This window comes from Chenopodium album, chromosome 21, assembly GCF_948465745.1.
Source record: "Chenopodium album chromosome 21, dcCheAlbu1.1, whole genome shotgun sequence".
Taxonomy (NCBI): Eukaryota; Viridiplantae; Streptophyta; class Magnoliopsida; order Caryophyllales; family Amaranthaceae; genus Chenopodium; species Chenopodium album.
In genome coordinates this window covers 615837-631110 of record NC_137854.1, presented here as the reverse complement: position 1 = coordinate 631110, position 15274 = coordinate 615837, and the positions used below count along the sequence as shown (strand labels likewise).

The 15274-nt window shown below is 35.0% G+C and overlaps 2 protein-coding genes across 2 annotated transcripts; one reads left to right on the top strand and one right to left on the bottom strand.

The window, feature by feature from the left end:
- Positions 1 to 1094: 1094 nt before the first annotated feature.
- On the top strand, positions 1095 to 1886 carry LOC145602581 (uncharacterized). Its single transcript, XM_081658766.1, has one exon. It carries the CDS (start codon positions 1095 to 1097, stop codon positions 1884 to 1886), a length of 792 nt encoding a protein of 263 aa, XP_081514892.1.
- Positions 1887 to 11372: 9486 nt separating this feature from the next.
- On the bottom strand, positions 11373 to 14616 carry LOC145602702 (putative methyltransferase TCM_000336). The gene is made up of 4 exons (XM_081658869.1): positions 14498 to 14616; positions 13868 to 14287; positions 11898 to 12170; positions 11373 to 11817 (listed from the first exon to the last, which is right to left on the bottom strand). Exons 1-4 carry the CDS (start codon positions 14570 to 14572, stop codon positions 11482 to 11484), a joined length of 1104 nt encoding a protein of 367 aa, XP_081514995.1. The 5' UTR covers positions 14573 to 14616; the 3' UTR covers positions 11373 to 11481.
- Between the last annotated feature and the right edge of the window lie 658 nt (positions 14617 to 15274).

Genomic DNA, 15274 nt, shown 5'->3' with positions numbered 1-15274 from the left:
ACAAGAGGGGGCCGCCCACCACAACTAAAAATAACAATCACCTACGACGAGTAAGCTAGTTTGTACAAATTACAAGTATATGAAAAAGACTAACTGATCATTTTCTTACAGCTGGCCCTATCACTATGTTTGATCCTACCTTTTGTGTTTTTGCATTAGACCTCTCCTTTGATTTGGGCTTCTGTTCCCTTGTTTTGATTGCGACTTCTATTTGTTTCCACCTCCAATACACACTATATGAGAGGCAAAATAGACATTTGATAAGCCAAGTACAATTACACCTTCATCCCTATTTCCAATTTGTATAACTAATTAGGTCATTTGTTTTCTTCAAGTATCCATCACTTTTACATGTAAGTAACTTAATTTCATAATTCTCTTGGTTTTACTAGATTTATAGGGTATTTAGATGATTAGTTTATCTCTTATTAATGCGGACTAGTAAAATATCTAGAAACAAGGTTAATTACTCTTGATTAGTCTCTTACACATAAATTTGGTCTTAGTTGAGAATCTAAGCGCAATCTTAGTACTTCATAGGATAAGAATTGAATTGCCAAAACAATACTAAGTAATAGACTCTATTAAGCTCTTACAGAGTCAAATACTATACTATAAATTACGAGTAGTTTATTATGGAACAAGAAGTATAGTCCATTTCAAATTGTAAGTAAAATCGAGATAAGTTTAAATATTGAAAATGCATTGATTACCATTTCACATGACATTAGTGAAGATAAAAATAACAGAAAGAGTAAAGATGAGAACGAATATACTGTTACACTAGTATACCCTTTGAAAATTTGAAAATTGCGGTCTATAAAAGGAGAAAAAGGGCTGTCTAATTTAAGGGCTCAAGTTTTGTTTGAAAGTGTGATTCAAGTAATTGCGCACACTCTCCCTCTTCTCCCTTTTCCCCCCACCACACCCACAACACCACATTACATTTTTCCCATTTCAGCTCCCTGTTTTTTTCAGCTTATTCACCATTTTTTTTTCTCTCTCTCTTCTTTTTCTATTTCTCCCGTTTTCCACATTTCCTCCTTCCAATTCAAATCTCTTCTTCTTCAATTTTCTCTCTCCTCTGTAAATCCATGGATTCTTCATTGATCAAGTTATGCCGACAACTTCAGAGTTTAGCGAAGCTTTTCCGATTTGTAGAGGTCTGTATTCTTCTCGTTTTTCTCTCGTGGTTGTCAGCTCATCTTCCTTTTGCCGTTAGAATTTCCGGCGAGTATTTTCGGAAACTTGTGTCTTTGATTTTATGTCCTACCTCAATTTTTTTACTCGGAAACGCTATTGTAGTTACTCTTTTGGCGAAATCCGGTTTGTTTTCCGGCGATTGCTCGTCGTCGATTGACAATGCCGTCGCCGAACTTTACGATGAGTTCCGATCCGAAGATGATGATGATATTCCTGTTTTGGTTAAGGAAGAGATTGTTTACCAGGATAAAGAGATTATTTGCGAGGAAAATGTAAAAAAACCGCTGGTTTCTAAGGTTGTTCTGGAGGAAATTAAACCGAAAGCGGTTTTTTCCGATGAGATAAAACCTAAAGCGGTTTTTTCCGATGACAAGAAATCGGAAACGGTTTTTTCCGATGAGAAGGAAGTGGAAGTCAAGGCGAGTTACCGGCGGAGTCAATCGGAGAATATGATGAGAGAGTGTGTAGAGAATAAGCAGGAGAAGCTCCGACGATCAGAGACGGATATATACTGGAGAAGTTTAACCGGCGATGAATCGACGGCGGCGGCGACGGCGGAGGAATTGATGGAAGATGGAATGAGTAGCGACGAATTCCGGCGAACGATAGAGGCGTTCATAGCGAAGCAGGTGAGTTTTCATCGTGAAGAGCGGCTTTCTGTCGTTCTCCATGGCCAAGCCTAGAAGAGAGAGTAAAAAAAAAAGCAGAGAATTGTTTTCCCCAAAAAACGGAAAAAAAAAAAAGGGAATTGAGATAATTAATTTATTTTAATTCCAGTTTTAAGGGGGAAGTTTTTTCAGCTAATTTCTGCTGCAAAACGTTTGTCATTTTATGATGTCAGTGATATGGTAGTAGTAGTACTAATGTACTATTTGGACTATGTATAGTGAAGTGCTGCAACTTTGATCCAAGAGTGTTCAATTTCTGAGCTCTTCTGTAACATTTTTTATTTTTAATTTTTAGTATAGTAGTCCTAGAACTTGATTACTACGGATTAGGAAGGAGTATGTATGAGTTTAATATGGTGGACAATATATTCATTGTCCGAGGGAGATTAATTTTCGAATATAATACTAATTGGAATCGTTATTGGGATACTTGTGATTTTGTTTCGGCCTCGTGCGGATTGGATTATTTCGAGCTTGTTCAAAGTATGTATCTAACCATCTGATTGCATTATAGTACTCCGTATTTGCTTATTGAATGTTAAATTAATAAGAAATTTGCTACATAGGGCACAATTTACAGTTAAGATAAAGCTTCAAAATTAAAAATATAATTTTATTAGTATCTCAATACGTTGCCAAGCATTTGATTGTATGGAGTAACAATTCTGGATTATATTTACAGTGTATATGAGATTGAATCTCGTTTATTTCATTGTCATGTACCCTTTTTATATACAAACAAAATTACTCAATACGGAGTATTTTATTAATATTACCTCCGTTTTAAATTATTGCAAAAGTCAAAAGTCTAGTGATTAAAATTATTGTGTTGCATCAAATCTGCTTTTCACCTATGAGATTATATACTTATGCAAGATTAAGTGTTTGCTTCATCACTTGAAATTAAAAATCCAGTTGTCATCAAGTTTAGTAAGCATATAAATAAAACAACACATTGATTTCCACGAATCAATTCAAAAGAACTTTTGGAATTTGTTCCTTGTCCTTTGGAATCAATTTCACAACACCATCGTAATAGTGGTTATCTTAGAGCGATTAATTTACAACCTTTTTTTTTATTTTTTTTATTTTTATAATTAATTTTTTGATGATAAAAGATGATAGGTGAATATGAGAATAAAAAGAATTGAGGTAGATACTTTACTACATATGTAAGAACCGAGAAGTTAACCTAGTGTCATGTAATTAGGAAATTGTTTCAACTTTGTCACTTATCTCACATGGGAACGATACCAAAGATTAAGCCTCGATTCCCTTACATTGCTTGTCAACATATTATGGGGGGACGTCCAACATGGGGACATTTGCTCCATTTATACCTTTTGGGTCTATGATTTGCACATAAACATGTCTAGGGCTCTTCATATAGCAATATTGCATCCTATAATATACTCCATATAATACGGAGTAGTTATTTGGTAACTTGATGTTCATATAATAAAGCAAATAAAGTGCAATAGATGATGATTTAGGTTTAGAAAGGCTATATCTAACTGTCTAATTAAAACTTAAGTAGCAAATTAGCTTATGTATGTATATTGAATTACTGAAGAACGAATTAGAATGATGCACCCAAAAACACCCACACCACATGAGCATGCGTAAAAGGGCACATGATCACATTCACACGCATCCATGTTAAACATGTAGTGATTGAATTTAAGTCCGAGCATCAATATATTGCTGTACTTGTATCACTTAAAACTTACGTGCATCTTATACGTTTTGATTACATTTATATTTTTATTATAATTCTCCCTAATTAATATGACTTCTTTTGACTAATTGTATCATAGTATTATCATTGTGAAAGTGTTTTATTGAAAAATTACTTTGATTTAAATTAATAAGACGTATATATCAAATATGAAATGAAACTTTAAAGTTTTTACGAATCTAATTAAGTGAAATATGCAGAATTAATGCCAAAAACCAAAGGTTTTTTGTACCGTGATGAAGGAAAGAAAAGAAAAAACATGGAAAGATGGCAGGGAAGACATAAAAGTTAAAGGGACATGCATGCTTCCAAGCATTGACAAAGATAGATAGATAGATATGGTTTGATAGTTAATTAACAAAATACTCAAAAGATCGATTGTTGAAATCAAAGGATCATCATTATGTTAGCACATAATTGCCCTATTTTATCTTCTATTGGTATAAGAAAAACTACTTTTACTTGTCTAATATGCCGCACCAATTTCCCTATCAAAAAGCAGTTGCCCCACTCTATAATAAATTAGACAACCAAAGAGTTATAGAATGTGGTTACTTTCGCTATATTTAACATGCGAATTACACTATCTTTTCATTTTTTGTGTTCTACTACTCGATTATATTGTATGTAGAGGAAAAAAATACGGGTATGTATTTCGTATTTAGAAATCTTTTTTATAAATTGTTTTAAATTAAAGAAGATGGAACCAAAACTGTGTAACACTAAACAATGCTTGATATAAACAAACATGCATGGACTATCTGTCAAATCTTATCACTCACTTGACTACTGGAGAGTGAGGCAGGCAAATAATGAATAATCATCACAATTTTGATATAAGCTATATCCTACGAGTAAAATATATAGAAGTAGCACCTTGATCCGTATTATTATCATGCAAATATGCAATGTAACTTTTCCATGTCACAGATTTTAAGACCTCACAATTAATCAAAAATATTGTTCTTGAACAAAATCATGAAATGATGGGTTATATAATATGGAAATTAAGAGGAGCAATTATGCTACAAGGATTTGTGTAAATCATGAACCAAAAAATCTATTAAGTTTCAAATAATTATACAGTATCTAATTAAGTAACAGTGTAAATCAGTTTTTTTTGTCTGAAAAATAAGGTGTTAAGTAGTTTCAGAATGAATTTTTAGTCTATCTAGTTAATGAATATGTGAATAAGACAACTTACAAACTAATTATTCCCAACATTACCACCAGTAGAAGCAATGTAATTTAGAAAATCAAGCCAACTTATAAGAGTTATAACTAAAATTAAACGAATTTAATACATAAATAAATTTGTTGAAAGCAGCCCAAGAATATAAAGTTGTGAACTTTGAATTTAATTTGTTTTACTAAGTGCTAAAGACTACTCCACATAATAACAATATCGAGGTCCCAGTAGCTTGGAAAAGCATATATCTCAACATAGTCCTAGCCCACTTTTACGATTAAATTAGATTAAGTGGTAGTATTAGTGGCGAGTGCAACTATCACAAAAGTCTAAAAACAGATTAAAGCCATAATTTACAAACTTTTTTGTCCAAAAGTGTTACATATATCTAATGGATAATCAGTGGTATCCCATGTATTAGTGTATTAATTACAATTAAATTGGCCGTTTATGCAAATAAGAAGGTACTTAATGGAGCCATCTATCCTTATAAATTGATAAATTAATTAGTGTGGGAGTTCAAAAGAGATAGCACGCACCATCGCAATATTATTTTCTCATAAAAAGCCACAAATAGTCTTTCTATCCTTTGGGTCCCTAATTGCCGTAGCTTCACATGATCACCATTACATATAACAAAATGCAAATCATTATTCATTAACCTTCTTTTTAAGATGCTATTGATGTCTTTAATTATCTTAACTAAATCCTTTATTATTTCGTGTTAAGTCAACAAAATGAAAGTACGTGGAAGTTGCTAATCTAAAAAAAAAAAAAAAAACATACAAAAGGATGCTATTATATCTTATGGCTTACGAGTACGGAGTACATTCTTAGTTAGTTAATTGTACAAATTTTAGTTAAGTGTGAAGATCATCGAAATCATTCAGTATGCACGTTTTACTTTCGACTGTTCTTCGTAATTTGGGGTGAGCTAGCAATATTATGAGAATAAACTTGAAAGGGATTAACAAATGTGCTAGCTAAGTTTGCGATAAACGACAATTAACAACAACGAAGACGGAAAACAAGCAATAAACGAGACAAGGAGAATTTACCGTGGGAAACCCGAGAACCGGGAGAAAAACCCACCAATCCACTATGGAGTAACAATTTGATGAAGAACGATGTAGATTACAAGCTTTAATTACCATTAAAGCTCCCACCCCAACTCACCCTCTCAAACACTCAAACCCTAAGTGTTTGGGTTTACATGAGGCTCTCTCTCTCTACATCTTTCCCCTCATCTTATTACTCACTTACAATGACAAATCATGAGTATATATAGTGCTAAATATAATTCAAGGGCTAAGATTATAAGTAACTAGCAAAGGAGAAATCAAAACCGTAAAAACCGAGGCTCAAACGCGAAAACAGAGCCCCGAGAAACCCAATGGAGCGGGCGCTCCAATGGACAGGAGCGGCCGCACCATTAAACTGGAAGAAAAGGCAAAACGAGCCTCTATGGAGCGGGCGCTCCCATAGAGAGGAGCGGGTGCTCCCACAAGAGGAGCGGCCGCTCCGCTTTCCCCTGCAAAACAGCTTCTCGTAAAACAGCCATATCTTCCTCGTTTCTTGGCCAAATTTAGCTTATGACCAGTCGTTGGAAAGCTCTTGAGACGAGCTATCACCTCCAACTTGAATCATCTCAATATCACTTCTAGATCTTGAGATATGGTCAATTGAAGTCAACCCTTTGTCATCCACCATTGCTTAACACCAAGCAATAGCCCATAGCTTAAACTCTTAAGCTATGCACCCCCCTTTGCCTTCTTGAGCCGTTCTCCACACTCTCAAACCCAACAATCTCCCACCTGGAGATCGGTTCAAGTGTGAGAACAAACACACTACACATATACTCTCATGGCTTCTCCATTGTGCTCCAACATCTCTTCATAAGCCTCACAATCTCCCAACCCAGAAATTTGCTTATAATCACGAGATCACACCAACACAATAAGCCAACCATCGTCATCAACATCTTTGCTAATCACCATAGCAAAGATCCGTTTTCTCTACACCAAGAAAACAACCCCACTTCCTCTAAACCAAGGAAGTGACATCAAGGTCTTCACCAACCTTGACAAACTCATCACATAACCAAGGGACTTTGCCATGTTCTCCAAGCACTTCACCGTGCTCTAAACCGAACACACCCTCCAAAGTGACACACAAGCCAAAGGAATTCAACACTGCTCCCGGAACAACTCACCATGCTCCCACCCGAACAAAACATCCTTTGCTCCACTTGCTTTTCCACACACAACACCCATGTGTGCAACACATGTCCTCTTCACCAAGGAACACCACCGAAGTCTACACCAACTTCGACACAACCATTTCCTATTCAACAAGGAAACAACATTCTCCTCTACACCAAGGAGACCAAACATCAAGATCAACACCAATCTTGATAAACCACTTTCTCTCCACCAAGAAAGCACCACTTCCTCTACACCAAGGAAGCAAACCGGAGTCTACACCAACTCCAACACACCACCTTCTACGCACCAAGAAGGTAATGCAAACATTGAGATCTCAACCAACCTCAACAACACACCCATTTCCTCTACACCAAGGAAATGACACCTCCTCTCAACCGAGGAAGCAAACATCAAAGTCTACACCAACTTTGATAAACATCACGTTATCCAAGGGATTTTCCTAGTTCTCCGAGCACTCCAACCATACTCCACACAAACTCACCCTCCGTGACAAACACAAGCCTTTGGGCATTTTCCTTTTGTTGATGGAACACTCCTACCATGCTCCCACCTCAACAAGCACCCATACTTGCCTTTCACACATGCTAAACCACATGTGCATTCACCACTCACAACCATCATGTGAGCCTTCATGATACACCTTCACTTGGCACGTCTTTCCGGTCTTCTTCTATCATTGAAACACCGAACACCACGGCTTCTCTCCAATGACAATCCAACCAACAATGCCTACCGCAAAGATTCACATCACCTCACAAAACCCATGTGAGACCCCTTCACTTGACATGCATTTCCCGGCCATCTTCCACCATTGAAACACCAAAACCATGGCTCTTCCTCAATGGCAATCCGACCAAGCCATGCCTCCGCAAAGAACACACCCCTCATGACTACCCATGTGTTTCCCAAGGTTACAAGGCACCACTCCATTGTCCCATGAACTTCAACCGAGTTCCCTCAACAATTTCTCCATGGCCCTCCCTCACACACACCATATAGCCACTAATGATGTTGAGTTTACTACCGGATATCAATATGGGGAAATTCTTGAAATCCTTCAACTCCAACATCAACACTCCATAGTTTCCAATCCTCCTACTCCGTCTTCCATTGTTAATCAAACACAAAATTCAAGACTTTTCAATTTCAATAACAACCAATTGAAATTCATACCAAAGACTCAAATTTTGAACACCCACAACACCAAAATTGAAAATTTAACACCAAAAATTCAATCTTTGGACTTTCCAATCACAAACAACAAGCATACCACACAAACTAACCCTAAAAAACCGCCAAAACAACCTTGGCTCTGATACCAATTGAAAGGGATTAACAAATGTGCTAGCTAAGTTTGCGATAAACGACAATTAACAACAACGAAGACGGAAAACAAGCAATAAACGAGACAAGGAGAATTTACCGTGGGAAACCCGAGAACCGGGAGAAAAACCCACCAATCCACTATGGAGTAACAATTTGATGAAGAACGATGTAGATTACAAGCTTTAATTACCATTAAAGCTCCCACCCCAACTCACCCTCTCAAACACTCAAACCCTAAGTGTTTGGGTTTACATGAGGCTCTCTCTCTCTACATCTTTCCCCTCATCTTATTACTCACTTACAATGACAAATCATGAGTATATATAGTGCTAAATATAATTCAAGGGCTAAGATTATAAGTAACTAGCAAAGGAGAAATCAAAACCGTAAAAACCGAGGCTCAAACGCGAAAACAGAGCCCCGAGAAACCCAATGGAGCGGGCGCTCCAATGGACAGGAGCGGCCGCACCATTAAACTGGAAGAAAAGGCAAAACGAGCCTCTATGGAGCGGGCGCTCCCATAGAGAGGAGCGGGTGCTCCCACAAGAGGAGCGGCCGCTCCGCTTTCCCCTGCAAAACAGCTTCTCGTAAAACAGCCATATCTTCCTCGTTTCTTGGCCAAATTTAGCTTATGACCAGTCGTTGGAAAGCTCTTGAGACGAGCTATCACCTCCAACTTGAATCATCTCAATATCACTTCTAGATCTTGAGATATGGTCAATTGAAGTCAACCCTTTGTCATCCACCATTGCTTAACACCAAGCAATAGCCCATAGCTTAAACTCTTAAGCTATGCACCCCCCTTTGCCTTCTTGAACCGTTCTCCACACTCTCAAACCCAACAAAACTTTCAGAAAATTCACAATGGATTTATGTTGTTAATAAATTTTCTCTTAAAACAAAAAAAAAGGTACTCGTACCACTAATTTTCCTTTTAGTTTAATGTGGAGAACAATAGTATTATATGGTTGATTGGTTGGTTGGTTGCGTTGAATCAAAATGCTGGTCAAATACAATAATTTTCTTGATTGACAAGTAACCAACCTCCTACTACATCTTATCACATTTAATAATATACCAACAATTTTTAAGAAAAACATAGTATTCGAAATTATTGTGGTATTACCAAAAAAGAATTAGTAACACAAGTACATAAATAAATCTAATTGAAATCATCAAACAGCCAAATTACGAGGCTTATCCTTATGAAATAAATTAAACATGCATATTTCTATAAAGTTGAAGATTAGCTAAAGTACGAGTACATTACTTTAATGAAAAATGATAAACATTCCATTTTATGAAGTACTGTATATTTATCGCTTATATATAGGCATATAGCCCTAAGGGCTACATATATTATTTCCCTACTTTAATTATTCGACCTTTAAGTTTTTTAGTTTAGAGATATTTATTTAATTATTTTTACCGAAAGTTGTCAATAATGAGACATCATTTCAATGGCAAAGATTTTTTAAAAACCTAAAGACCTTGTTGATTGGTTCATTCTTGAGTGAGACAGTGCAATTGCAAAGCTACACTAAAGAGCATGTACGTAGGTTTATATAGGCTCTCTTTTTTCTTTCATATGGACAACTCAATTACTTCATATTGCTTCAAGTTCATCTATATTGGCTTGTCGTAGTCCAGTTTTTTCAATGATCTGCTGTACTCGGTGCAACTTTTATTAATTGTGTTCTAATCACGTAACTTATCTAATTTTAACTGAACTTATTTGACTTATTACAGCTGAAATAAGTGAAAATAAGGTGAATAAATCAACCCCCAAATAATTTGTAATAATTACTACTACTCCGTATTAAGTTACTCCCTCCGTGTTTTTTTAAGTGATACATATTGACCGGCACATAGTTTTAGGCAATTTAATTGACTTAAATAAAATAAGAGGTAAGTGGGGTAGTGGAGTATTAAAAAATTGTTACAAAAAGATAGTAGAGTTAATAGTTTATTGAAAAGTAATGAATGTGAGAGGAAAGATATAATAAAAAAGTAGTAGTGGGTTTGGGTAGGAACCATGAGAGGAGAGAGATATAATATTTTAATGTATTGTTTTGCCAAAAAGGAAATGTATCACTTAGAAAAACACGGCCGAAAATGGAATATGTATCACTTAAAAAAACACGGAGGGAGTACTAGGATGGATTGCTAGTACCCAACAGAATTTGCTATTTAGGGCCTGTTCATATTTACTTAATTTCAGTTCAGTTCAATTCCAATCAGTTCAGTTCAGTTCAGCTCCAATTAGTTCAGTTCAGTTCAATTCAGTTCAGCTCTTAATTTCCCTCTCTCATAAAATATTCATTTCAGTTTAGTTCAGTTCAATTCAGTTCAACTTAGTTTAGTAAATGTGAACAGACCCTTAATGTAAGAGCTAACAAGAGGGTGGTACCTTTGTACCAATGCTTGATCCGAGGACCTAAATTTCAGAGGTTTCATTCTCTTACCTAGTTCACAAGGGAAGCTGGTTTGAATCTAGCAGTATTCGTATTAAATAGGTACTATTGAAACCCTTCTTGGTTAAGTGCAATTCTCTCGGTCTCTTAATTGATTCCGAATATTTGAGCATAATATATTTTTTCGTCCATTTATTAACGCCTAACTGGCTTGCTGGGCCTTGCTTCTGGGAGGAGATAGGCCCAATAGGCTCAAATGACATTGGGCCACGTTAGTGAATCTGCGAGCCCAATTCGCTTAGAGCCCAATCTTGAGTTGCAGCACATATATGATAGCCTATAGTCCACAAAACGATGTGAGTACCCCCTAATTTTGATCCGTTTATTTTCTGTTTGGTGAATGATTTTTAGTAAAAATAAAATTAATTAATTTGGTAAGTGGCTTTCAATAAGTTTAAAACTTTCCATCCAAATATGAAATAAGTTATTTGAGTTATTGGGTGTACAAGTAAATTAAACGGTCATTTTGCACATATAAAAACTAACGAGTTACCACTTAAAGAGTAGGATTATTAATAGAAAATAGATTCTTAAACCATAGAAAGAAAAGGGAAAAAAAATATGATACTTCTTATACACTATTTTATCACTAAATATAATCACAATTCTTCACCAAATACTTCTTTTAAGCTGGTAATTGGTTAATTACAATGGAGTATCATAATTTGGTAAGAACAAGAAGAAAAGTAATGGGCCTAATTTCTTGCTTAGACATTTCTTCATCTACAAGTTGAGCATACTTACTAAACAAGGAATCAAGAATTTCATCACCAAAATGATGGCTCATCATTGATTCTTGTATAGCTCTCACTGTACTCGCCACCGCCATCCCATAGCTAACTCCATTTTTTTCAACCTCTCTCTCTATTTGAAACATCTCCAAATTTTCCATTTTAAAAGACCCTTCTATTTTCACTTCCTCTTCTATTTCTTCTTTGGAAGGTGCATAAAAGTGTATATCATATGAATCCAACTTTTCCTCATCAACTTGTCCCTATTAAAATACAAAATCATAATGTTTAGAGATAGTCGTCCAAACATAACTTTAAAGTGAGAAGTTGTTTAATAGAGTACCTTAGATATTAAAAAGGCGAAAGATCGAGTGAGAAGCTCCCAAAGAAATGAGTTGCCTCTATCAATGTGGTTAGGACTCTCTCTTCCTAGCAAGACTAACACCATTCTTCCTCCGGTGGTTAGTTCTTGAGATCGAAGCTTCAAAAATCGCGAGAAATCCTCTTGGAATTGTTGAGCATACGCTTCGATTATTCTAGGAGGACTACTTTCACATATGTAGATGCAACCTTTGTTCATAGATTTCCCATGCACATCATAAATCTTAGGGGGGACCTGATTATACAAAATGTGAATCAAACCCTTAATAAAAACATGTATAACAAAGTCTCTGTTGGACCGACTTGGTTCCTACGGGCTACTTCAAATTTTAGGGTACCATCGTCCCCAACACAATATATAAGAAAAATTACTTCAAGCCTTCGAGGATAGGAAATGGAATAAGGATTTTCACGTACTCTCAACGCTTTTATATTGGGATTTTATTCCATTATAATAAATTCACAAGAGAAAGTATTATATATCTGACCATTAAAAAAAGGTTTAATGAGTTCAAATAAGTTTAATAAGATTTAATATATTATTATTAAATTTATTTTTTTTTAATAATACTAGTTGTTAATCATTAAATTTCATTTGGAATTACTTGTAGTTGAAACACAAGTACTCAATAAACTATTTATAATACGAAGTATAGTCATTGAAAAAAGGTGCTGGCCGAAAAAAACAAAAACGAAAGGTAAAAAATTAAAGTAATCCTATTGATGAAGGCAAAGCCACTAAAGCGGGGCATTTAGTGGGAAGCTAAGAAAAAGACTCATTCCGTTGGAGCATTTGGGGAGACCCTAACAAAAATTGTAGTGGTCACAATCACAATCACAAGGTCAAATGGTTAATTTGGATGAATGATTTGATTGGGTATACATTTTGTCATGATTAACACTTCTATGTTCCTATTGCAAGGCAATTGGTCACCTATTGCATAAAATCAATTTACTATTGCACTTATAAGATGAGTTTGTACTGTCGACCTGAAGTTATTAAAATTTGTACGTCTCATGTGATTATTCAATAGCCAACTCAGTATCCACTCTTTTCTATGTGGAAATATAGAGGAAAATTGGCTCCCTTATTCAAGCATAGATATTTATTAAATTATATAAACACAACTCTTATGACTATATATCTATCAAAGACATAAATGATTGTTTATTTGTTATGCTTCTCTAGTTCACTCTTGTCCAATATAAGCAACATTAATGGTTGGGGAGAAAGACTAAAAGAGGTGGTGACAACCTAACTTTCCAAAGTCTTTATTTATTATATTTTAATTCTTTAAAAAAGTTGTTTGTCTCGACTTCAAATAATCAATACTTCTCTGAGAAAAAAAAAAAAAAAAAAAAAATCCCTCCGTCCGTATATGTTGTCAAACTTTTGAATAAACATATACAGAAGTGAGACCACTACACATCACTACTTTGTTTCTAAATACGCTGTATATGTAATAGTTTGACTTTCACTCTTTGCAATGGCTGAATTTAACCTTTATTTAATACAAGTTAGCAACTAACATAAAAACATATGTTTATTTACATGTTACTTGTAGTTAATATTTGAAGTCAAACTGAAAACTTCAAAACTTTACCTGCATATGTTTTTGAATGGTAAATGAACACGACCAAAAAAAAATATATATATATATATATATGTATAGAAATTTGTTTTATTTTTTTTAAAATTATGAGTTCATTCATGTAAATTTATTTTTTCTTCCAAAAGCTAACCTAATTAATTACTTTTACTATATGAGAATAAACTTGCTATTGAAAAGCAGAAATTATCTTGATGAACTAGTAGAAGAGTTACCAGTTTTTTTTATCCCAATTTTGACTCAAATTAGTGAATTACCTTCATAAGCAACACATTAATTAATGAAAACTTTAACCAAAAGAAAAGAAAAAAAAGTTAATTACCTTGGAAAGCCAGTGCAAACTGTAAGAAGAGTAAACGAAGTGCAAAAAGTTGGGAGGAAAAATAGGATCATAAAAGGAGCCAGGTGAAGCTGCAACAAATAGAGATGGACGAAAATGCCCCTGTTCATACATACTATCATCTTTCAAGAATTCTGGTAATGCCCTGAAGATAGAATTGAAGTCATTTGTTGGTAAATCATTCAGATAAACTGAAACTGAGGGTGTTGGTTTTGGACCGTTGATTTCAATTTTCCGGTGAGCATCCTGCACCGCACGATACAAATCTCTGATCATCGATAACGAGTTCCGGCCCGATGAGCAGCCCAAGTCTGCTATGGATAGGAGTTCTGGGGTTGTGTTTAAGTATACTTCTTGAATTGCCTTCATTGCTATGTGTTTCACCAAATCTGAGGCCTTTTTCTGTTTAATATCAATATAATTTGTTAGATTATGTGAAACTCCTCAAATTGAAGTAATATGCGTTCATTGATCGATATTTACAGGGTTACAACACCAATAATTCTAAATGTGTTAGGAAACACCTAACAAGATAAGTGAAACATTTACAACACATGAAAATAAGAAAATTTATTGCATATTAAGAATATTAATGAGTGAGAATATGAGCACCTGAAGAGATGAGTTTTTGGAGTAGCTAGTCTCATCATGTCCACCTTTCATGTGAAAGATTTTCTCAACATCCATTTTTTTCCTTTGTTAGTTGGAGATTTGGAGTGTACTTGTATTTGTCTTTCCTTGGACTAGCTACTTCATTTCATTTGTGCACATTATATAGGAAGTTGGATTTGAGTGATTGCAATTACTGATTACGTGTTTTACTTAGTGTCTCATCTTACAACAGTAAAAAGTGGTTGAAAATCCTAAGAAATAAATAGATTATTTGAACCTTTGTACATATAATTAAAAGCACTACGTATATGAGGTTCATTAATCTATTTGTTTGTATTAGGGCATGCAATCTGCCCTGTAGCCTATATACCTTAGGAAGTCAAGGATGTGCAAGACATGGCAGGGCTTATTGGCCGATGTAAGCGCCTTAAAGTATGATCACGAGGGGGTGTAAAGTCATGGGTCAAGGCATGAATTAGATGATTTTGGTCACCAAATGCGCTCATTGAAATCAATCGGAATGCATGGATTATTGGAACCATGTCACCATGATAAGCCTATCGACAACATGTTTCTAAATTCCCTATAGGTATTTCAAAAATTTTGTTGCGGGATTTAAATCACGTACGAGCATATACACTAGTTGCTGAATAGTGGGCACCAAGTAGGCCTCCCAACCAAAATACGTACTACTCGTATATAATTATCTTAAAATTTGAATTTCTTTATTGAACATGTATATAATACCCATAAAAAATTTTTTTTTTTTAAAAAAAA

Coding starts and splice junctions, on each gene's coding strand:
- LOC145602581 (XM_081658766.1), top strand. CDS start 1,095: ATGGATTCTTCATTGATCAAGTTATGCCGACAACTTCAGAGTTTAGCG.
- LOC145602702 (XM_081658869.1), bottom strand. CDS start 14,572: ATGGATGTTGAGAAAATCTTTCACATGAAAGGTGGACATGATGAGACT. Junction 12,171..13,867: donor GTTTGCACTGGCTTTCCAAG/GTAATTAACTTT, acceptor TTGTATAATCAG/GTCCCCCCTAAGATTTATGA. Junction 11,818..11,897: donor TCGCCTTTTTAATATCTAAG/GTACTCTATTAA, acceptor GTATTTTAATAG/GGACAAGTTGATGAGGAAAA.